General features: G+C 39.0%; 1 protein-coding gene across 9 annotated transcripts in view; it reads right to left on the bottom strand.

The window, feature by feature from the left end:
- Positions 1 to 2,180: 2,180 nt before the first annotated feature.
- Acsl6 (acyl-CoA synthetase long chain family member 6) overlaps positions 2,181 to 25,449 on the bottom strand; it is a 56,433-nt gene continuing 33,164 nt past the window's right edge. For 7 of the 9 annotated variants that reach the window (XM_027949590.2, XM_027949591.2, XM_071612116.1 and 4 more), the window contains 9 exons: positions 25,243 to 25,377; positions 24,069 to 24,164; positions 22,947 to 23,019; positions 19,433 to 19,521; positions 18,613 to 18,729; positions 15,938 to 16,081; positions 14,935 to 15,036; positions 14,034 to 14,105; positions 2,328 to 6,130 (listed from right to left, as the gene is read on the bottom strand). In XM_027949590.2, the coding sequence (XP_027805391.2) occupies positions 5,993 to 6,130; positions 14,034 to 14,105; positions 14,935 to 15,036; positions 15,938 to 16,081; positions 18,613 to 18,729; positions 19,433 to 19,521; positions 22,947 to 23,019; positions 24,069 to 24,164; positions 25,243 to 25,377 (966 nt within the window). In that variant the 3' untranslated portion in view covers positions 2,328 to 5,992. Of the gene's footprint in view, positions 2,229 to 2,327; positions 6,131 to 14,033; positions 14,106 to 14,934; positions 15,037 to 15,937; positions 16,082 to 18,612; positions 18,730 to 19,432; positions 19,522 to 22,946; positions 23,020 to 24,068; positions 24,165 to 25,242; positions 25,378 to 25,449 lie in introns of those variants that run through there. The other 2 variants (XR_011707562.1, XR_011707561.1) reach the window with 2 other exon arrangements.

The following is a 25,449-nucleotide window of genomic DNA, read 5'->3' as shown; positions in this document are numbered from 1 at the left end:
AGGGTGAGAGCAAAGTAACAGGATTATTAGAGTAATAGAAATCAGAGTTCCTGAAGGAGGAGGAGTCCTAAGAGATACTGAAGAGTGACTATTGTCTGGGGCTTTATATAGATCTATAGGTTTAAAGAAGTCACCTTCTGCTCAATCCTGAGTAAGACACTCAATGTCCACAAGATATCCATGCACCCTTTATTCCAATCAAAATATCTATTAGGTGTTTCCTTTTTTGGAAAGGCATAAACCCCAGTGACACAGGTCCTGATTTAAAAATAGCCTTTTTATAAATTTCTTAGCAAATACCTATAGGTGCTATTTGTGCTCTACTGCTCAGAAAGTTACTCATGGGTCCATCTCCCTATCTGCCCAGCCTTATCTCTTCCTAGTGACTTAACTATAAGAGGGTGAGGTAGGGCAGAGGCATCTCAATTCAGTCATCTGTCTCCCCTGATTCCAACCCCAAATACATAGATACCGGTACACGTGTTCAGTCATGAGTATTAAGTTGAACTTCCATATCCCTATTGTAGTGCTCCCAGACATATACCTATGTCTATACTGATGGTGTTTAGTTCATCAAATGATGGGTTTGACTAGACTGGAAACAGTCATGGATAGACTAACTTCTATGGGCAAACAAATTCCAATTTTTGATGAGATTTCTGAAGAAAGCATTCTGAAAAACAGCCCCTGGGTTTGAGATTGCTTAAAGCCCAAAGGAGGTCTTTCTGCCTAATGGTTTATTATGGAGTAATCCACAGAAGAGCCTTGTGGGTTTTTAGGGGTCCATCTGAAAACCAGAATGAAACAAATCATAGCAATGGATCAAATGTACTTTCAGGTATTGCAGTGTTAACACTCTGCAACATATAAAAGGGGACCAAGAAGATTTTCCTTCAGTAGGTATTTCTTGAATATCCACTATGGGCCAGATCTTCTGCACTGGGGCTAAAACTTGAAGCAACTCAGTCTGGGAGTAGAGACAGAGAGAACATCAATCAATCAACCATGTGGGAAGCTTCTAAGTTGAAGCTGAGTTTTTTTTTTTTTTTTTTTTTTTTTTTTAGTGAGAGAGATAGAGGTAGAGAGAGAGAGAATTTTTTAATATTTATTTTTTAGTATTTGGCGGACACAACATCTTTGTTTGTATGTGGTGCTGAGGATCGAACCCGGGCCACACGCATGCCAGGCGAGCACGCTACCGCTTGAGCCACATCCCAGCCCCTGAAGCTGAGTTTTAAGAGACGAATGGTAGGAGTTGAGGGATTAAAGGAAAGAGATTCTAGGGAAAGGGGACGTATGTGCAAAGGCACAGAAGCACAGGATAGCTTAATGCTTTAAGGGCACTACCAAAAGTAACTGGTGATTAGAGCTGAGCCTCCATGGGGAAGGGTCAGGATAAGAGATGCTAGACCTTGTATGCTGAACCAGGGAGTGTGAACGTGATCCTGAAAACTATGGAAGGTCATCAAAGGAGCATTAGGCAGGAAAGTGGCATGACCAGATGGCCATGGCTGAAATGTGGATGGTAAAATTTGAGGAAGCAGAGCTGGGAATACGAGGACTACTTAAGGAAACAACTGTACCATCCAGATGAGAGATGAGGGTGACCCAAACTTCACAAATAATTGTGAGAATAGAGAGAAGTGGTTGATATCATATATATGGAGAAGACATCTGCATAATTTAGATATGACAGAATGTGCCATCTTAAGAACTTATGATTAAAGGGCATTATGGAAATATTGTTTGGAAAAACAGTATTTTTGAAAATTTCAATGTTTTTTTTTTGTTCTTTTAGTATAAAAATGATTTAAATCCAGGTGGTGTAGTGGCACATGCCTGTAATCTCAGCATGTACCCAAAGGCTGATGCAAGAGGATTGCAAGTTTGAGGCTAGCCTCAGCAACTTAATGAGGCCCTAAACAACTTGGCAAGACTCTGTCTCTAAGTTTGGGGATGTGGGTCAATGGTTAAAGCACCTCTGGGTTCAATCCCTGGTACAAAAAAAAAAAAAAAAAAAAACACTTAAAACCAGGACACAATCGATGATAGTAGGAGTTCCAGCAAAGGCAAAAGAGAGTGTCCCTGGGTGCACCATAAGATTTTGGAGTTTGGGGAACCTTATAGAGGATGCAGATGTAGAATATTCTGGTTGGCAATGGAGCTTGATCCTCTGATGCCATAAGCACCATGATTGAAGATTACCAAATACATTCTCATCACGGAATCTGTTATATAAATATATAAAATAGTAATTGTAAGCAACTTTGAGAAATGAAGTCTTTATTTTTTTACAAAAGTTTTCATAAATGCATTTTATAGTTGGTATGCATGCTATAACAAAGCAAATGAAAATATAATTGGTTAAGATACTTTTATGCATATTTAAAAAGTAATTTTAATCCCCTCAGTTTTCAAAAATTGAAAGTAGAATAAGCAAGTCTTCAAAAAATATCCATTTCCACCCCCCATGCAGTTACTGCAATGATTTAACAAGGAAAATTAAAATAATCAGTTCAATGAATGTTTAAAAGCCATTGTCTCTTTGTGAAAACACTTTCTTGGGACCAAGTTTAGAAGTGCTTGTATTTCAAGTATTTACCTATTGCCTCTGTGTTACAACCATTAAAGTGATCTCACTGAAGAGTTTCCCATTTGGAGTTTGGTCCTCATCCTCATTTGGATGCTAATCCCATCCTGATTGTAGTTAATTATAGATTCACAGGATTATATAACATATTTGAGAGAAAATTTACGTTACTAGGATCCTTTTTTCTTTTCATTTAAATGTCCTTAAAATAAAAACTGGCAAGAAAACACAGCCAACTTATAGTTCACCAATTTCATACATGATTAGTCATTCTTTTTTTTTCCTGAGATATTAAACAAGTTTCTAAGTAGTTGGTTTTCATGCAAAAATACATTTTCCCATTCTTCACACTCATTTTTATAGTATCTTGTATTTTAAACTACATAACATTTGTGCTTTGTACATTTGGAGCAGAAAAGATAATTCACATTTTTTTAGAGCAGAAAAATAAAAGATAATCAATTTTTTGACGGGTGACATAATCAAATTAAGTGCTAACTTCAGGTTGCTAAAACATTACCTGATTACAAAAATTCCAATGGAAACTTGTTTTTCTCATGCTGCTAATTTTACCTAAATTTAGAATGTAAGAGTGACTTGTGTAATCCTTGAACTTCTGAGTTACTAATACATGGAGCTAGGCCTAGGTACTATACCTGGCCAGAGCCTCCTCTCCCACCTGGAGGGGAAGCCTCAATACTATATAAGGACATTTTTATGGCAACAGGAAAAAAATGGTGCATATTTCATGTTATAATATATACAACAGGATTGGTTTGTAAAATGAGAAACAGGTCCAAAAGGCCAAACATTTAGGAACATATTTATGCTTAAGCAACTGATTCTCTGTTACACCTCTAGTCTTAAACAGGATCCAATGGCCAAAGTGAGCATGACTCTTAAGTACATAGTTTTGGTTTTTTTTCTATATTGGTTAAAGAAAAACACAAACTTTTTCTCTACAAAATAAGGTTGAAAAATCTGAAGCAAGAAATATTTTTTTCATTAGTACATATTGTTTCATTTGTCATTTATTACAAACTTAAGTGGAATTATAAGAATAGATGAGTACATGCAATGTATTTAAGGCCCAGTGTTTACTTTTCTCAGCACATCTGCACTAACCCTAACCAATGGGCCCAACTATGATAATTAACTAGAGATCAGGAAGTCTTTTAGAATACAGGATCTTTTGAGTGACCAAAAAAAGAAAGAAAAAAGAAATCTTAAGCTGTCCATAAGTAATTATATCAACTGCTATAAGGTGTAAATAGAATCAAAATAAGTTTCAAATGCTTAAATTACATTACTTGCCCTTAAAATAGTATGAATTTCCAATTTAGGTAATGATTTTCACCTTTAATTGGTAAAATATATATTAAATATTTTTAAAAGCCAGTGCTGTACAGATATGGTTTTGGACATCTTAAGTATTTGTTCAGTTAGAAATGCCTTTGAAAATTAATATTAATTATGAAGACTAGGCATGGTGGCACACACCTGTATTCCCAGTGACTCAGTAGGCTGAGGCAGGAGAACTGCAAGTTTGAAGCCAGCCCCACCAACTTAGCAAGACTGGGTACAGTGGTGCATGCCTGCAATCCCAATCACTTGGGAGGCTGAGGCAGGAGGATCACAAGTTTGAGGCCAGTTTAGCAAGTGAGCAAGGCCTAAGCATCTTAGTGAGACCCTGTTTCAAAAATAAAAAATAAAGAGGTAAAGGGCCCCTGGGTTCAATCCCCAGTAACAAGAAAAAAAAAAAAAAAAACAATAACAATGTGCACAGAACTAACTCATTTATTAAATGCCAAATTTGCATGTCTTCAGAGAGACTATGCCCAAGGAATATGTAAAAAAACTGAATAAATACATCAAATGATGCTGTTGTCTACTTTTGACAAGACTTAAATGTAAGTGTACAAGCACTGATGTGGATTCATCCAGTAGACCCATGTGATTATGCAGTTTTTAACTGACAGCATTCATTCAGAGTTTGGACTTCCTCAAGGGGAAGGAGTTTCTGCCCTGAAACACTGAGCACATATTTTGAATTAACACACAAAAATTGCATATGAATTGTTTGTACATTTTTCAGAGTACTATCCCTACTGAAGAAAAACACTTTCCTAGGAACAGTGCCTTTTATCAGATGCACACTCCATAGTTTGGAACTGATGTGCTACCCAGGAAATCAGGGTTTTTGTCATATGGATTCTTGGCACCTAGGTACAGGGTGTATCCAAATACATAATTCAAGAAAACAAGTTTTATGGTTAAACTAAGGAGCATTCAAAGATTCGGGGAATGGAATCGTGCCACTAGCAGTGGCAATTATGATGGACCTAAGGTATTCTAAGGGCATTTTTAAAGAGGTTCTTCAAAATTGTTATTAAGAAATTATTTTCTTTGGAAATAATATCCACTTCTCCCCATATCATACCTTGATAGTCTTATTGAAAGAAAGTGAAACTGTTCAGAATTGCAGCCATAGTTTGGTTTCCCAGGCCTGGTAAATGGAAGAGGGGAAGGCCCCAGTATTAGGTATATTACTGCTCCTCATTCTGAAGAAGAAACTCCATGTTTCTTTTTAAGTCTTCCCCAAGGGTCTGTTCATCATAGAGTCAACAGATTTTAGAATTCATTATAGTAAGAAATCCACAAATATGTGCAAACTATATTTGATTAGTTTTACATTACATTTTTTATAGGTAGTTCTTAAATATCTTAATGACATTAATAAATGAGAAAACATTGAAAGATCTTTGTAAGTTGTTCTATGATTATCATATTCTAGAATATCTGAATTTGAATTTTTCATGAATAAAAGTAAAAATCAGAGATAAAACTTCCACCTCAATAAGGATTGTCATGTTTAACAAATCTGAAATCATGAATAATGAGTTATCATGTTTTAGTGTGATTCTATACACGTCATTTTAATTTTTTAAGTCTGACTTGATTGTAGTTTTGATAATCAGTTGTTGAATGAGGTAGACATTGCCTAGATATTTGCTGTATCTGGTTATTATTCCACAAATAATTAAGTACAATATCAGTTATGCTTTTCCTTTATGTTTAATAGTTCTGTGAACATTGAGAATATATTACTTTTAGTGGTACACAGTTTTTGAGAAAATGTCTTAATTTTTACATTGCCATTTGCAATATTTTTAGCAGCTTGCTACAATATAATTTTAATAAAAATAAAGTGTACTCAGTGATGATAGAGAAAATATTGTTAAAGACCTCTTGGGACAGGAAAAGGCTCAGTCATAAAATCAGGTGCTTATTCTTTCCCAGCTGTGTCATTTCCCAGCTGTGTCATTTTTACTCGTTAACTTTCAAGAATTACTATAATATTGCTGCACAGTCCATTATACTGAGAAGAACTTTCCTTGAACTTCACATGGAGGTTGAGTAAAGCTCTTCTATTTGTTTTTTGAAGTACTCTCTCAGCTCGGGTCTCTTAGCCTTTAGTGTTGGTGTCAGCAAGCCATTTTGAACTGAGAACATGTCAGAATGGATGTAAATTGCTTTAACCTAAAAATCAAATGCAGAATACATCTTTAACAGGAACAAAACACAGCATTAAGAGCATACATGGTGAAAGTAAACAGGTATATAGGAACAGACAGATGTGTTGATAAACACTATGCTCAGTCAAAAAATTTCAGCCCATTTGATGTATCTGAAAGCCATTTCCCCCCTTCCTTCTTATTTTGCCAGTCAACAGAAGTGAATGGGTTGCTTACTCTGTGCCAGGTACTGAGGATACAAAGAGGTATTATGAACATACCCACCCACAGGGAGCACACATTAGCGTACAGCAGAGCAGACAGAGATATGCTGGGCAATTATTAGCATGGTATGCATGGGATGAAGGACCTTCAGAGTTCAGTAAGTGGTAGGGGAGAGGGAGGAGCATCAGGGAAGACTTCCCATTTCAGTGAGGATTAGAAAAATGAGTAATAGTCAACCAGCAAAGGGGAAGAGGTGGGTAGAGAAGGGCATAATAGGTAGAGGCAGGCTCAAGAAAAAAGCTGGGGGTGGGGGTTGCGGGACGATTAGAAATGGCAGAGCATAAGAAGGGAAATCCAAGGGGGTTCTTGTATAAAATAGGTAAAGTGAGGGATGAAGCTGAAGTGGTAGATGGGCCACTTTATGCAGGAGCCCAACCTTACTCTATAGAGTGGTACTGAAGTGGGACATGGAGGTTGAGTAAAGCTCTTCTATTTGTTTTTTGAAGTACTCTCTCAGGTTGGGTCTTTCACAAAGAGCAATGGCAGGGCTGAACACACACCTTAGAACCATCTCTCCAAGAGAAATGGGAAGGTGGTTTGTGAGAAAGTGCAGACTGGAAGCAGGGCAACTCTTCAGAAGGACTAGGCAATTCATGGGAGAGGAGTGAAAGGCCTACAGAGATGAGTAAGCAATTCTAACCACTCAGAGATGAACTGGCAAGAAGAGTCGAGAGGAAGGCAACCTCTGGGATTTCCAGGTTTCTGTTTTCGATGGCTGCCTAAAGACAGAGATGTTATTCACAGGAGGAATATAAAGTCTGGGGGGATATGATAAGGTCAAGTGAAAAACAAGTTTCACCATGGAATTTTATTTCACCAGAGGGGAGGCATGGAGAGATCACAGTGTCCACATTACCTACTCTGATGGGGCAGAACCCAAGCCTCCTCATTCAGTCTCCTTGTGAAGCAGAATGAGGACTGGACAGGATGGAAGGGACTGATCTAGGGGAGCATGGTTAGGCTCCTCTCATGTGCAGCTCCAGCAGGAAGGCTCATGGTGAGTTCTTTGAAAGTCTATGTTCTGGGCTTGGGTAGGCTGAACCCTGAAGTGACACCATCACTAAGTAGTTACCGTCCTGACAACTGGACCCAAATTCAGTAATTTTGTTGAGATGATACACCCATTTCATTAAATAGTGGTGATATTTAATCAAGGTTGCAAACTGCTGTACTGCAGACTTCAAAGAATTAAATAAAAATATATGTTCTAAATGCACACTTACATTCATTCGTCATTTTGTGTAATTGATAATTATTGAGCAACTACTATGTGTCAGGTACCATGTTAGGCTTTGGGAATACAAAGACGACTAAGTAACAATCCCTGCCCACATGTAGTTTATAATCTAATGAGAGATACTGCAGTATGATACAACTATTATGGGCATAGCACAGAGAGGGATACTGATGGCAAGCAGATGGTTGCTTCCACGTACCCATTCCCCACTCCTTCCACAATAATAGAACCATGACTTGGTTTGGGACCAAAACAAGCTATGTCAATCATTACAGTCCTGTTCCCTGATTTCTTAGCTCCACTTTCATCTAAGGGAGAGCCATGAGATCTATTTTTGGCTATTGAAAAAGGAAAAATTTTGCTTTACTATTAAAGTGGCTATCTACACCAATTTTCCTTCTTTTCTTGAAGGTGGACAATGTCCAAACCTATAGCTTCCACTCTGTGACCATGAGGTAATAAACCAATGTGGAGATAAACCAGAATGGAGAGTGTGTTAGAGTTGATTGCATTTCTAATTTTTTTTTTGTACTGGAGATGAATCCAGGGTTACTCATCACTGAGCTAAATCCCCAGCCCTTTTATTTTTTATTTTGAGACAAGGTCTCACCGGTTGCCCAGGTAGACCTTGAACTTGAAATCCTTCTGCTTCAGTATCCTGAGTTGCTGGGACCACAGGAGTCCACCATGCCTGAAGTGACTGCATTTCTGATATACCACCTAAGCCATGTATGGGTGGGATTCACTGAAAAGGGATGCCTGAGTTAAACTCTGAAGGATAAGTAGGCTTTAGACAGATGAAGATAGCAAGGGGAGAGGGTGCCTGCTATATGGTCCGTGGTTAGCAAGATACTCAGAGAGGCAATATGGGCCAACACATATCTGGAACACTCCCAGTGTAGGCTGAGGCATAGGAATAGGGTTTGTGAGGTTAACTGGTCAAATCATAAAGGAGCAATACAACTAGCTAGGGAGTTTGGACATGACTCTTTAAACAAGTATTAAGAAACAGGATCAGAAGGGCTCTTTGGAAAGATTACTCTGTTAAGAAAGAAGTAGGGTAAGAGTGGAAGACGAAAGACCAGCCAACAGGCAAGACAGATTGTGGTTTGGGCTGTGAAGTTGGTGGTGGGGGTAGAAGCTTTGGAGTAGAAAGGCAGCATTTGCAATTGGTCTATTGGTTTGGGTAAGTAGTAAAGAAAGAGAGGTCAGAATGACTCTAGATCTCTGCTTGAGAAAATACTACAATGTTAAAAACTGGAGGAGGAACAGAGAGAGGTGGGTAGATCAAGTGTTCATATTAAGATTTACATGCTTCTGAGATAAAATGGACTTTGAACATTTGAACATGTTTTACAGATGCAGCCTTGGCTTGAGAGAGTGAAGGAGTGACTTACGGAGCAGAGAGGAATTAAAGTGTGTAGAAGCCATGGGAAGAAGAGTGAGAGGTCACTCTGTCCAAAGCCACTGTCCTATGAGAACAGTTCAAAAAGCCCAAAGACACAATTCAGAAAAGAGCTTATTTAAAAAAAAAATCAATGTATGCAAGGAATTTCAATAACTGTTTTCAAACTCTCTGATGCTAACCGTCTGCTACCCCGGCAGGTGGGTATTTAAAGATAACAAAGCATTTTTTTGCTCAGAAAACTCTTCAATACATTCATCAATTTAATTTTAATTTTTGGTACTAGGGATTGAATCTTGGGTTGCTCAGCTTCGAAGCAACATTCCCAGCCCTTTTTTTATTGTTGCATCATAATTGTACATAGTAGTGGGATTCATTATGCCATAGTCATATGCACCTGACAAAATTTGATCAATCTCATTCCTAGTACCTTTCCTTTCCCTCCTCCCCTCCTCCTCCACCTGCTTGCTTTACTCTACTAATCTCCCATCTATTATTATTATTATTATTATAAATTATTATTATTTTTGAAGGGGTCTTGCTAAGTTGTCCAGGCTTGCCTTGCACTTATGATCCTCCATAAAAAATTCTAACAGATTCTGCCATTTTTACCCCTATTTGTACCTAAAGAATGTGAAATTTTTCAGATGAGTACAGCATTAATAGATCAGATTCATCTTTATCTCTTAAGATATTTGTTCAAACGAAGGATACATGTTTGTCTTAGAGTAGCATACTTCAGTAAAACAGCATTAGGAGCCTTTTAAGTCAGGGGTTGAACAAACATTATGCTAAAAATTCAGCTAGCATTACAGGCAGCCAATTAACTTCACCTCACTTGTGGAAAGGATTCCTGCTTGGATTTCCAACTTTAATAGCTGGAAATCTGAGGCTATTGGCTAAAGTTTGGTATTGTGAAGAATTTCGAAATTAATTAAAGTTCTTATAAAGAACATTTTGTTTGCAAACTCTCCCTGTACTTTTTACTCAAAGAAGCAAGCATTTGTTCAGGAATAGGGATGTTATTTTTTGGACCTTTGTTGTTATCAGGCATCAATCATCCTAGGACATGTGCAATTCTTTGAAAATAGGTCCCAAGAGAGAAGTTTGATATACTGAGAAGGATGGAGTCTACAGAGGTCATCCTGGGGGGATGTGATGTGGGTGTAGAGAGGTAGCAGGTATGGACATGGGGAAGGGTGGTGGGAGGAGGTGGGGCAGAGGCAGAGACAGTGGAGGTAGCATGAAGGAGGGAAGAGGCAAGGTAGTTAAGTGGTTAGGGAGAAGCAGGGTGTGGAGCGCCAAACCGACAATGGCAGTACTGCTCAACTTCTGTACAAGATGTCATTTAACTTCTACTTTGAAAAGTCTGGAAATCACCATTTGGTGACAAAATTAATTAGCTTGCAGAAAACATTAACATAATCTAAAGTAATTTAGAAGCTTTCAAGTAACTTTTAATTCTATATAAATTGATGTGATGTAGTATAATAGCTCATATTTACTGTCAATAAGAACAACGAACAGTCCAAAAGTTCTCTTTTGATAGAAACAATATCACATAAAGACCTTAGTAGATGTAAAGCATCTCTCCTCCTTCTTTTGCTCATCAATTAATAACATAATTTTTAAAAGGAGACACACAAGTCAATATATAATTTCTACAGTGTCCACGCAGCCTGGATTTTAGCTCATCTGCATTCCCAATAGCATGTGAAAAGCACTGTGTCATTGGGACAAGGATCTATGCTCATTACTGGGATTTAGGGTAAACACCTCTGAAAATATGGCAGTGACAATCTATAAAATATACAGTACAGGGAAGGTGAATTTTGTAGGGAGAGCTACATAATGCTATTTAGATCTTAGGACTTTTTCTTACTTAAGCAGATTTTATAGGTATTTTTATAGAAGAATGGAAACAGGTACATTTTGAAAATCTGCCAAACCAGCTCTCTGCAGCAAATCTTGGTACAGGGATTGAGTGGGATATCTGCAATTCAACCTGTCTGCCTGCAAAATAGCTCTGCCTGAGAATAGACTATATCATCAAATACAACCTTGCAAAGGCCAAGCAAACAAACAGCCTAAACTCAGCTCCCATTTCAGTCCTTCAGTGAGTAGATTAGAACAACCCTGCTGCCAGGATGCCAGTCCTTGCTTGAGTCTGACCTACACTTGAGTCCATTTCAATTCTTCTTTAAAAATACCTATAAAATCTGCTTAAGTAAGAAAAAGTCTGGTCAGTAAGTGGGGGAAAAATGAGTTGAACCAATCATTTGACTGACCTTAACTGTGAGCCTCAACAATAGTTTTTTTTTTTCAGAAGTAAGTCAATTTTCTATAATAAGAACCAAACTGCCCAATTGTGAACCTGTAAAAAAAAGCATGAGAATCCTTCTTCTCCAGTAATGTTAAACATGCTAAGAAAGAGGCTTCCCAATTTTTATGTCAACTCATAAAAGCATGAGCTTTTCACAATTTTGAAGGAATATAATATTTTAATTTTTTCAAAGTTATCACTCAATGAAAACTTTAACGCAACATGGCTAGTAGATAATAAACAGAGTGAATAATTTAGGACAGAAGCAATAAAGACAAAAGATAAAACATTTAAATGAATTAGGAAAATGATCATTTCTGAGTTAAAGGGAAATTGACTAGGTAAGTAATCAATTCAGTGGGAGGAAATATAGTAAAATATTCCCAGTGAGGGCTTCACTAATTAGAATTCGAGAAATCTATTACTCACCGATAGTTCATATTGCCTATGCAAATTCATAAGGCACATAAATATCAAGAAAATTATTAATCATGATGTTAAATATGCTCAAATATTTCCCAGTCACCTACATATTTTAATTATTGATACAATAATTTATTGATACAATTATCTACTCATTAAAATATATCTTCCAAAGCTCTCTATAAATTAATAATGATTGGCCTAATTTGAGGAATTGCATGGTTTTGGAAGTGATTCTTACAGTATATCAAAAAAAAATTTTTTTGGTAGTTTAAAGTTGAATGGAAATTAACTTCTCTCAGAAAATCTGAACTTTTAAAAGCTTTTAATAAATTATTTAAACTCTGGACTTGGCTGTTTGCATGTGTATGTTTAGAGTTAAGCCTTCACTGACCATTCATTTTTGAGAGGGAAAAGTCCTAGGACAAGCTGACAATGGATTATGGATTAACTGAAACAATTAGCTTTGGCTCTCCACCGGGAACATGCCCTCCTCAGGCCTGAGGCCTGGTGCTTGCTCTCCTACAGTCAGCTGAGAGTGCACACTGTGGTGGGAAGGAAGCCGAGGAACAAGGAGAAGGGGAACAGAGAAAACCTGGAGGTGACAACCTTGGCAATATAACTAAAGACCCTCAGGGATGCCACATGGCAGCTCTGTATTTGAGGTTACCATGGTGAAGACAGATGAAACTGTATAAGGCATGTGGAAAGCCAAGAACACGTCTCCTCTCAGTAAAGGATCTAACCAAGCAATAATTAACACTGGAAACTTAATCAAAGGTCCCTTTTAAGCACAATCTTAAGAGATTATTGATTGATTTTCTGTGAAAAGGAATCTGGATGGCCTGGGAGGGTTCTTATGTAGCGGGGAAGTCATGCATCTTAATGCCAGCAGAGGGCGTGCAGGCCTTATTAATGTGGAAGGATGCCTACAAGAGAGTTTCTAGAGGGCTTACAGCCTGCCCTTCAAATTATGACAGAGGCCCAGACCAACTGGGTCTGGGACCACTCACTCCTTTGTGGCCCATGGACTACATGGTCACATGTGATCCAGTAACACAACTCCCCATCAAGGTAGGGCAATGAAATTAGTTCTATAAAATTTGTAAATTTAAATTATTATTATGTACCCCAAATTGACCTTCCATTTAGAAAAATAAATGTAACTTGCCTGAATGCCTCGAGATTTACTTATCCAAGATTTAATTGTCCTAAAAACATACTGACAGATGTTTACATTCATCCATTTAGAGAGAAATAGCAATATTCTTAGATCCTAAAAATGTTTAGATTCCCCAGTTTGAAATTAAGACACTAAAATCTTGATTGGTGGAAATGCTTTTTTAAAAATGTTTTTTAGTTGTAGATGGAACCAATACCTTTATTTTATTTATTTCTTTTTATGTGGTGCTGAGGATCAAACCTAGTGCCTCACATGTGCTAGGCAAGCACTCTACCACTGAGCTATAATCCCAGCGTGGTGAAAATGTCTTTTAACTGCAAATCAATACATTACAAGAATTTTATATTTAAAACTCATTTTTAAAATTTTTCTAGGTTATCATCAAATAAACAGACAAAAATTTAAAATTTTCATAAACCTTGCAGACCCTCCACAATATATTTGAGGAAACAAAACTGTATAAAAAAATTCTTACAGGATGTTCATTTTTGTGAAAAAATTATTTTAAATACAAAGAACATTTTTAAATCAAGATGTTACGATTTTAGAGAATTTTTCTCCTTGAATTTTTGACAAAGGAGGTTGTATAAATGGTACACGTAAGTACTTACATGTACCATGTACATGCTTATGAGCTCAGTTATATCAATGGCCTGAGGGAAGACCCAAATCTATCCAATGTCTTAGCAAGTAAGCGTACCCATTGTAGCCAAGAAGACAGTCCCCATAAAATTAAAAATAATATAGGACTCTGGTCTTTAGTATTACAGGCATCTTGGGAAACAGACCAGGTACACATGATCTACTAGTGACAGTGGGGGTAATATTTCAGCCTTATGAATGCATGAGATTATGAGGACAAGCACCGTCTCACTTGTCCAATGACCTATTTTAATTCAGGAAGCGGCAATTGTAGTCAACCCAAACAGGCCTTCAGGGGTCCATTGGTACACAGCCTGCGGCTTCCACACCATAAAGGGTAAGGAAATCTAGGTTAGAGTTGCCACTGGGTTAATTTAATTTTCATCACTAACTAAAGGGCTATAAAGAGTGTAGGGAGGGTAATAGTTACCTGTTCAAAAGAATGGAGGCCACTTTCTTTTCCTAACCTTACCATATCTTCCAAAATGGCTTTCTTCAGCTCCTGAATTAAAATCACAGAAATAAAATTATAAGAACATATTTTGAAATGGGCATAGAGGAAACAACATATTTTGAGTAAAGAGCAACTGGTGATGGTGCAGACATCTGATCCCTTGCACCTGCCATCTAGAGGTGTTGCTCCCTGGCAGCGTCTCAATCACTACCTTGCATCAGACAAAAAAGGGCTGCAAATGGCCAGAGGAGTGGCCATAAACAGGCTCAGTGACTGATCAAAAAAAAAAAAGGAAATTTTTTTTTTAATTTTAAAGCAGCCTGTTTGTCAGCCTGGTGAGTCCTGCTGCCCCCAGATGAGCCCAGGGCCTGGGGTGGGGTGGGGGGTATATGGCTGCTGCTCAGAAATAGACCAAGAGACTTGAAGGGCTAATGCTAAGGTCAGAGAGCAGCAGTGCTCCTCCAACATGTACTATGAGAAGGTTTCAGGAAGGTGGGAATGGTCAATGCTCTAAGCAGAAAGAACTGTGTTCCTGTTTCAATTCCACGACTATCTCTATTAACCCAGAACATACAAAATCACATTTGGAGAGTGCATGGTCAGTGAGTCAGAAAGCCTGGGCTTGCATCAGACTCTGCTATTTGCCAGCTATATGTCTCTTGATTCTAAAATCCAATAGCTGGTCAAATTTCCAACAAGAAACATGAACTTCTTCAATAGTAACTAAAAGACAAACCTCTGGTTTAGGATTTCCACTGTATATAAAGTAATATTAGAAATTCCCTCTGTGTTCAAATTTTGAGTTTTTCTGTCCTTTTCTTATGTGGCATCATAAAACACTCAACAGCCTTTGAGGAAACAGCCCTAAGATACTGACCTTATTTATGCAGAGATCTGTATATAGTCCTTCAATTCCTCTCTTCAGAGCCCAGCAGGGCATGACTTCAGGGTCAGGCACTACAATGCCCACCAAAAAGGCCTACAATGCCCAAAGGAAAACATAATCATGACCAAAGCTTTTAAAGTGGTTATTTGTGATCCAGCATTAAAAATAATCTCTTGGTATCCTCGACTCCACCCTTTTCTAAAAATAAGCATATGCTTATGAAACATTCTCTCATGTTATAAAACATTTTCTCTAATATATCACACATTCTTGACTGTTCATTTCTTGATATATCCCCCTACATTTGATATGATGGATATTTAAGAACATCAAGAATCAGTAAAATTAGACTGATATCCCAACTTTGATTCTCATGCCAATCTTAAACCTGCATATTTTTTGATGTTAATCAAAGAACTCTATGATCCAAATTCTATGATCCAAAACACGTTTTCCATGGTTAAGACCATTTAGAAATTTTTACATTAATGAAACTTCATTCATAAAAAACTTCATTTAAATTTGAATGGTATTTTCTTCAAAAATAATTTAATATTTAATTATATTCATGCAATGACAACATAGAACACATTTGATAACTTTGATAGCATGTTAATGATCTAAATAATAATAATGGTAAAATAAGTATAACCCCCCCCAAATAATTTAATCTAATAAACTATATTATCATCAGTATCATTATTTGTAATGCTATACCCATTTATCTATAAAATTTTGTTTTTGCATTTCATCTCAAAAATCTCTCTTGGAAGTAAGTGGAACATAAGTTAAAAGTAGTGGGCATGTTTATGATTGCTACTTCAAACAATTTATTTGACCTAACTGCAGTTAACCAAACTACAAGTAATCAAGATTTCTTCTTTAGAAAGGACTTGTTTAGGTGGATCCTGGTGTCTGATTGGAAACTAAAATTTAATTTAGATTTTTCAGCAGTCCTGTGCTTGCAAAAGGGATAGAGCATGGGTAGCCTTACCTTTAAGCTGTCCCCATGAACATAGATTTGTGCCACAGGTTCACTACGGATATAGATATTCTCGATCTTCTCAGGTGCAACGTATTCTCCCTGAGCAAGTTTAAATATGTGCTTTTTCCGATCAATAATTTTAAGAGTTCCCTCCTGTGGAGTTGGAAAAACAGCTTCCTAAGAAGATGATACCTCAAGACAGAGTCCCTCAACTCTGCCCTTCCCTACCCTGCAGACCCCCTCCCCAAGTTGCTCCTTCCTGCTGTGTATCACAGGTCAGTGACATTCGAGCTCTGTTGAGTCCTGAGTACTCACTATCCTATCTTCTTCCTTGGCTACTCCCACATCTGTCTAAGATCTCCACTCCTTTTATAAAGACCTCCTAGAACCTCACTATTCTCAGAATGCTTCAAAAATTAGGCTGTTTTTCCAGCAGGATGCAACACACCCTACATGAAGCTCCTCAAAACTGTTCCAGCCACCGAGCCCCAAACCTGGACCTGGCTTTGATATTTGCCTCTCCTGGATCTTTAGCTGTCAGGCTCATCCATCCTTACTCATAAATCCCTTTCTTCTCTACTGCCTCCTCCCATCAAAACCACATCCTGACCAGACTTCTGCATATACTCTGTCCCCACTCGATCTGTTTGAGCTAACAGAGCCAGAGCAACCTCTAGAAGACAAAAAATAAGCAGGCTCTGTTTTGCTCAAAACCCTGGTGGACAGCAATTGCTTTTCCTATACTGGTTTCTTTGGTTCTCATTGCACCCCATGAGCTGGGAGTTGTCACTCTTGTTTCCCAGGTGAGATGAGGATCAGACAGTTCAGGTAACTCTCCCAAAGCCATACAGTTAGGAAGCAGGGGGATCAGGACTTGAATTCAGGTCTTTCTAAATTAGAAAACTATACCTCTTCCTTGATCTATCTAATGCTATAAAATAATAATGATTTCTGAAAGCAAATGTATTTTTTAAAAAATGTTTCAGAACTTGTATTTGTTTATTTTTATGTGATGCTAAGGACTGAACCCAGTGCCTAACTCGAGCTAGTCAAGTGCTCTGCCACTAAGCTACAACCTCACCCCAAAGCAAATGTCAAGAATGGCACATTCAAACCTTGCAGATACTCTTCCAAAACACAGGAAAAGGGATGTGTCAAAATACTCATCAACTCATAATAGAATTGTACATAAAAAGAAATTACAGGCTACTCTCAAAAACCATAATAGAGTTGTATATAAAAGGAAAATTGCAGACCAATCAAATGTATAAGTAGAAAGGCCAAACACAATTTTTAGAAAAACAATATGAAGAAAACTGTATCATGGTTAAGTGCCAGGAATGCATGGTTGTCTTACATGAGAAATTTAGAAAGAATACATATTTATTTCAATTGTTATAGTAACAACTTTAATTAAAATTCAGCCATCATTTAAAAATAAAAACTTTAGAAACTGACTTCACAGGCCTCCTGCCTGCTGTTTTAGGCTGTGTTGGAGTGCATGGAGCTTCACATGAACTGATTCGCTTGCTTCTCACCTGCCCTGTGGGGTGGGTGGTTTCATTCAAGTTCAGGACATCAGCAGCATATCTAAGTTTTGTGGGACTTTGAACTTTTACAATTTTGAGAGCCTTCTAATATAAAATAAAGTGCAGGGCTTTGGAAGGTGTGGATGCAAGCGAGAGCCCCTGAAGGCTGAAATTCCATAGCTGATGAGACAGTCTGCCCTCTGCAGGTGAACAGGACCCATTGGCCTCTCTTCCCCCATACCTGTGGGCCTTCAGTTGGAACTGTTTGCCTTATACCCCTCCTCATATCTCTACTCTAGCCTGTGCTTCTCACTCTTTGCTTTCATCTTAGATCAAGGCTTATTCTGAGACTTGGGTCCAATAGGCACCTGTCCTCCCCTGCCTTTCCCCAGGTATATGTTCCCCTGCTCATGCCCATCACATCGGGCTGGATAATGCTGAAAAATATGTGTCCCTGAACAGAGTCCCTGGCCCACAGCATACACTGGGCATAAATTCCTGTCTGCCCCAGGCATGAGGGTTTCTTAAGGGAAGCATATAGATCCAAGCAAGGGCAAACTGGCCTGCCAGTCCACAGGGTCCAGACAGGAATCTATATCATTCATATGCCTGATAAATTTAATGCCTCTCAATGTCCAGTTCAAACCTTAGGAAAACTTTCCAGACACTGAAGAGCCTTCCTGACTGGGCTGCTCTCCATGTTGGCAGCAGAGCCTTCTACTAGTCAAAACATCCATCAAAGTATCTCCTATGTACCAGGTATTGTCCTAAGTGCTTTATAGATATTTTCATTTGTTCCTCAGAACAGCAACTAATGTTACTATTCCAGTTTAAACAATGAAAGAACAAGGCAAATTTGACTTGGATAGAAGTTGTGGACCATGATCAAACAATGCTATGAAGGCTTGCTCTCTTTTTCTATAAGTGTGTCATTGTGGAGCCCAAGAGAGGGATGGGGCTTTGCTCAAGGTGACAAGAGCAACTGCTGGCAGAGTCAGAGGAACTGAGGCATCCTCCCTCTCCGCTCCAAGCACTTCTCAGATCTCCCAGACATCTCCCTTCTTCTACTCCAGAAGATTTCTGCCTCAAGGTTCCAGATCACATAACCTCCCACCACCAGAACATTTGGAGTGCCATGATTTTAAACACACATACCGGCAGCCATTTCCCAATGTCTCCAGTGTGAAGCCAGCCGTCACTGTCCAGGGCCTCCTTTGTCCTGTCCTGATCTTTCAAGTAGCCTTTGAACACATTTGGTCCTCTCACACAGATCTGTGGGGCGAAACGCCATGGCTTCTCTCAGCCACAGTATGATGAATGCCAACAATGAGAAGCCGTCACCAGGCATAGGGAGAATGAGGAATGCTACCCACTAGGAAAACCACTGTATAAACCACAGTGATGGGAACATTGGACACCGAACACTTGCCAGCTCTCTCTGTCTTTTAAACTGTTCCTTGTCTTCTCTCAAGCAGGGTCCTCCCCATGTTTCCCCCTGTTCTGGTTACCCTTCTCCCTCTGCCATCTCTTCTGCAAGAGCCCCATTGGCCCTGACCATAGGCTGCTTTGTGACACTCAGTGGGGTATCATCACAGATATTGATGATTGGCTGATTCTGCCAAAGATGCTTGTTTCATTACCAGGCAGTCAGCTCTCCCACCCCTCCCATGGAATGAGCAAGCACAGAGCTCAACCCACCCCATCTGGTACATGGCCATTTCTTCTGGGGACAGATTACACAGAAGCAGGCCAGGCCACAGTTAGGAAAAAAAAACCAGGGGATTTTAAAACAAATTTTGGGAGTTCAAAATATTGATTTAGACCTACTCAGTCCCAGCAAGGGGGCCTGTTTGAAGTCAAATTAATCAATTACAATGACTGTATACACAAGGTGAAAGGAAAATAATTTCATTCCTATTGTTTTTATTTGCTTGTTTTTACTCACAGACATAAATGGCTATATCCTTAAGTTTACCTCTCCCTCTCCTTTGTAGGTCCAATAGTTCAGCTCCTCCACATCAACAAGCTTGATATGATTGCAGGGCAGAGGTGCCCCCACATGCCCTAGAACACCAGAGTAAGATGGCACTTATCAGTGTTCAGATCCGATTCAGCACTGAAAATGCTCCACTTGGCTGTAAAACTCCTAAGTGGTCAAAGTGGGGAATTATGGATCGAAACAAAGCAGCTTTAGAAAGGTATTTGTCACAGGCAAGCACTGATGATAAAACAAAGTTCTGGAGAAAGCAAAGGCCAACCTCCACCTGGAACTTCATTTTACATTTGATTCTTAAAAGAGAGAAAAAGGCACACCTGGTCTAGCACCAACCTGCACAGGAGCCTGGGAATGGAGGGAGTCAGGAGCTTTTACAGTAGTGTCCACATTAAAACATTGTCCACATTGTCAGATCACGCATCTTGGTTTGGGGATTATACAATACAACTATCATTGTTTTTCCTCTAGCCACTAACCTGTTTATTGGTGCATAGAAAGGACCTAGCAATTTTGTTAAATTGTGGGTTCTGACTCAGTAGGTCTGGGTTGAGGCATGAGACTCTACAACTCTTAAAGGCACCATGGTGAGTGATGTTGCTGCTGCTGGTCTACACATGACGCTTTGAAAAAAAAGGGAAGAGACAACTGGAATGAGGTAACTCACCCTCTTAGGGTGGGGAGATACCAGATTTTCTTGGTCTTATATATACTCCAACCACCTAATTGTATCTGTTATTTTCTAGTCATTGTTTGTGGTTTTAAGTTGAAGGATTTTTACGGCAGGTGCTAGCCAAGGTCCTGAAAGAAAAGTAAACTAGTCTATGAAAAACAAGCAGTGACACTTTGGTTTCTCTTTTAAAAGAAAGGCCGCTGAACCTTTTACAGTACTATACAAAGATATCAAACTCCCTCATATCCAATAACTTTATTGATTTTTAAGGTACAAAGGAATAAAAAATCAAACATTTTGGCTAGGTGCGGTGGTGCATGCCTGTAATCCCAACAGCTTCAGAGGAAGAGGCAGGAGGATAGTAAGTTCAAAGCCAGCCTCAGCAACTTAGTGAGTCCTTAAGTAACTTAGCAAGATCCTGTCTCTAAATAAAATATAAAAAGGGGCTGAAAATGTGGTTCAGTGGTTAAGCGCCACTGGGTTCATTCCCCAGTACAAAATATGTGTCCAATAAGGAAAAAAAATTAGTGAGCCAGGACCTCTAAAGATGATTCCTGAAGATTTGCCATTGACAGAGTGATTAAGGAACAACCATAAAAAATGAGCTTTGGGGTTGGGGTTGTGGCTCAGCAGTAGAGCGCTCGCCTAGCATGTGTGAGGTGCTGGGTTCGATCCTCGGCACCACATAAAAATAAATAAAATAAAGGTATTGTGTCCAACTACAACGAATAAAAATATTTTTTGTAAATGGGCTTTATCTGGCTAGAGTTTAAAGAGACAGAATAAAAAATATATAAAACTTCCAATACTTGGACTGGCTACATATGATTTTGTTTAGGATCCTCCTGTCATGTTTCTACAGACTATCTCAAGGTACTCTGAAAATAATGTTGTATTTATAAGCATATTTTTCTTGCATGTACATCATCCCCACTTTCCAGTTTGGAGTTGAGCAAACTCAGGCACAAACAGCGGCCTAGGCTCACAGAGGAAGTTGTTATCCTGAAGATTTGTTGTTTTTCAGCTTCTTCCAGTATCTGGTCTAAATCTGGTGAAGGATAGATGGGCTACCTATCACAGACCTACTACCCACACACCTGAGGGACAAATCTCCTCAGAATGGGAGTGTGGAGGGGAACTGCTCCTTATCAAGGTACCACTGCTTCCTAGGAGACCATATTTCCCAAAAGCACTCTTAAGAAACAGTTCTCTCTCAGAAGAATAGAGGGAAGGCCAATAGAGCAGAGGAAGGAGGTTGAGAAGAAGGGAAGGCAGATGGGGAAATACTGGGGAACAAAATCTCTACCAAATTATGCTATGTCCATGTTTAATTATGTCACAAGGAATTCTACTTTTTTATATAATTGTAATGCACCAATTAAAATATTAATAAGCTGTGGGGCTGTGGCTGTGGCTCAGTGGTAGAATACTTGCCTAGCATGTGTGAGGCACTGGGTTCAATCCCTGGCACCACATAAAACTAAAAACAAATAATAAAGGTATTGTGTCCATCTACAACTAAAAAACATTTAAAAAAATAAAATATTAATAAGCTATGTACAGTGGCACATGCCTATAATCTCAATGAGCTGGGAGGCTAAGGCAGGAGGATCACACATTTGAGACCAGCCTCAGGAACTTAGCAAGAACCTCAACAACTTTGTGAGACCCTGTCTCAAAAAATAAAAAGAACTGGTAATGTCACTCAGTGATATAGTGCCTCTGGGTTCAATCCCTGTGTGTGTGTGTGTGTGTGTGTGTGTGTGTGTGTGTGTGCTGAGAGCCACGGCTGAGTCTGTATGGCCCCTGGCATTTTGCCAACAGTACTGATTGACAGGCGAGGCATTACTATCCGCCTCTGCCGCGGGATTTCCGGGGATTCCCCGAGAGTTCCCATTGGTTGGGGAAGTGCAGGAGGAGGGATTTCCGGGAGAGATATTTCCGGCTGGGGGTTCCTGGACAAGCCTCGTGGCGTTCAGGACGATTCCCGGGAGCTGTGTGAAGTGTTTTCCTACAGTTTAAAAATAAAGTTTGTTCCTGCTTCAGTGGCTAGTGATTTGTGCCCAGCCAGACTGCGGCATGTGTGTGTATGTATGCGTACGCATATATGTATACATGTGTATGTGTGTGTGTGTGTGTATATATATACACACACACACAATAGAAGGGAGATCAGTAGAATAGAACAAGCAATAAGAAGAAGGGAGGAGGAGGAGGAGAAGGAAAGGGAATTTACTGGGGAATGTGATTGATTGATTTATGGTATGTATATTATAAATGACAAGTGAATTCTGTAATTACGAATACTTATAATGTACCAGAAAAAGATTATATATATATATATATATATATATATAGAGAGAGAGAGAGAGAGAGAGAGAGAGAGAGAGAGAGAGCATGTTCACTATAAACATGCTTCTCCTTTACAAGTTATATCCAATTCATAGCCTTCTTTTATTCTAAAACCTAGTTCTGAAATGACTTCAAGCAAGGTTGTGTGATATTTAGAATTCATAAAATCAAATACAATGATACTATAAGCATTTTTCCACCTAGAATCGTAATCTTCTGGTCTATTCTTCTATGAAGGAAATGGGAAAATATAAAAACAATAGGAAAACACAAAAAAAAATTCACAACAAAGAAAACAGACCCATAACATCACAACTTGTACATAAGCATCATCAATGTTTTTCTTCTATTCCTTTTAATTTTTTTCCCTAAATGACTCATGCAAACTCAATTTCCAGGAGGGAGTTTTAGATCCTGCTGTTTTCGTAACAGTGGCCTGCAAGCTGTTCCCACACCTCTAGCCCATCCTACCTGAAGTCCAGTCCCCGGGTGTGGTGAAGGTGCATCCAGCAGTACACTCAGTTTGGCCATAACCTTCATAGACCTTCAAGAAAAACTTGAAAATCACTGTGGGCACACACCCTCCCAGAACTGACTGGCTGCCCTTTTTAGTCAGCTAACATCCCACTGACCATTGGGCTGCTTCCTGGTAAGGAAGGTCAAGGGAAGGTGCTCTAGAGGCAGGAAATTCCAGGGAAAGCTGAATATAGACAACAATCATAGCCTCATTTGCTTAAAAATAGTGCTACTTTTTTTCACAGACACTTAGTAGTTAATGTTATGTAGACTGGGATAAAGATTTCTGGCCTGTTTCCAAATATTGACTCTATTTTTTATTTGGATAAATGGGCATTAGAGATACACATTTCAGAATTCACTCCATGTTTAATTTTGTCTTTGTAAGATCTTCACCTCCAGAGCCCTTCTTGTTTGTAAGAATACACCACATGGGAAAGCCTGCCTTTAGAACAGGTCCAATGCCATGTGGAATAGGAGGATAGTATAAGAACCGTGCGGCTTCTAAAGCACAAGTATATAGTCATGCACAATTATGAAACAGACATATTTACTTGACTTGAAACCCATCAGCCACCATGTTACAATACCCTGCATATGTAATAAATTAATAAATACTAATCGAATGGACAAATGAAGAAGTAAATTTTTAGATATAACAAAACCACTGAATCAAATAACATAAAATTGGGTTTTCATCCCCACTCTTGTGCTCCTCTAAGACACTGGGAAGATATTTTGTGAGCTAGAGAATACAGAGATTGGTATAGGTGGGGTACAGCTTCTCTGGCACATTGATGATTCATACATAGTTTATCTGATCCCTTTGTCCTTTGCAAAAACCTTCCAAGGGCTCAGGGAAAGGAATTTTTCAGAGTGCATACATATGTGTTTCCAGAATGGGGCAAGGGTATCCTGGTTTTAATTGGCTCTGGGATTTTTCTGCATCCTTGGAAAAGGGAGATCTATCCCACAAATCTTGTTCCTGGGATTTTTTTCTGTATAGTAGAGGGTAAAATAGATCTCATCCCTGATGCACATCCCTCTGCCCCCATGTAAGGACATGCAAGGCAATACCTGGCACCCGAGAGCTGCCCGGAGAAATCCCAGGACTGTTGGTGATGCAGGGGCTGCTCCAGTAACAATCATCCGAACACATCCACCAAGACTGGCCTGTGGGAAGAGGGAAGAATCTGCCAACATTTGTGATACCTGAGATAGTGTGCTGCCCATGTGGACCTCATTCAGGTCCAATATTCTACTGGATGCTAGGATTTTGAACAAAGAGAAGACCATGAACTGATGAAGTCCCTTCCCCTTGCAAATGATACACCCAATCAATTACACAACTTAACCCATGATAAAACCAAACATTGTTTTTGGCAGGGGGCTGAGAATGGAACCCAGAGTCTTGCACATGCTAGGCAACAACTCTAACACTGTGCTAAACCCGTAGGTCCTTGATCAACTCTTTTGTTTATTAAGATAAGTGTTACTAGTCTGTGTGGCATTCTATGATACTGGTTCTCCTTTCCTTAAAATATACAGCTGCTCTCTCACTCTTCCATCATTCATAAGCAACCAAAACAATTACTTAGGGCAATTTCTTCCAACATCCATTTTAATGACATTATCTTTTTTTCATGTATAAATCAATACAATGCTTTATTTACTATGCACTACAGAGGACAAAAAACACTTGAAACACTTTGTTTCTGTAAGTTGAGCCAAGAGAGTTTAAATATTAATTTTCATAGCTAAAAATAGAATAGCAAAAAAAAATGAGTAATTCTACTAATTAGCTAGAGATTCCTTGGGTAATACAGAGCTGGAAGGCTTCATACAAACATACATAAATGTGCAATTCTGGATTGGACTGGTTTGGAGAGGATGAAGGGACACGAAACAGGAAAGGAAAAGAATATTCCTGAGCATCTAGCTAGAACCTGGTGCTGCTGAAAAACCCATGGGGCCAGGGTGACACTGAAAGGCAAGAGAATCTTCAGACTCTAGAAGCATCTTGATGGAGCAGTATCAAGCATACTAGACTATCCAAGGGCAAGGTTACCCTGATGCCTGTGGAGGTCAAGAGAACTACTTAACCATGGGTCATTTAAAATTTTAATTGTAAGATAAACTTTTATTTCATGAGTTATTATTCTATAAGATTATAGGTTCCTGGGATGAACTTCTTTAATTCTCTTGTAAGATCACCCACTGGACACAGGTGTCATTCTTGCTCATTTCTTACCTGAATCTTATTAAAGAAGAGTTCATCCCAGATACTATTATTCCTGATGATTCCACTCCGGACTTCCGCCTGCTTGCGTCTGGCTGCAAACTCCAGCAGCCAACGCTTCAATGGAGTGTCTGCCTGGCTGAAGATCTGAGGAACACACATTGCAAACATCTGTAAGGGTCTGAAGGCCTTTCCCTAGACATGTCCCCAAGGAAGAAG

This window comes from Marmota flaviventris, chromosome 5, assembly GCF_047511675.1.
Source record: "Marmota flaviventris isolate mMarFla1 chromosome 5, mMarFla1.hap1, whole genome shotgun sequence".
NCBI classification, from domain to species: Eukaryota; Metazoa; Chordata; class Mammalia; order Rodentia; family Sciuridae; genus Marmota; species Marmota flaviventris.
The sequence above is the reverse complement of the archived record's forward strand: the minus strand, read 5'-3'. Positions and strand labels throughout refer to the sequence as shown.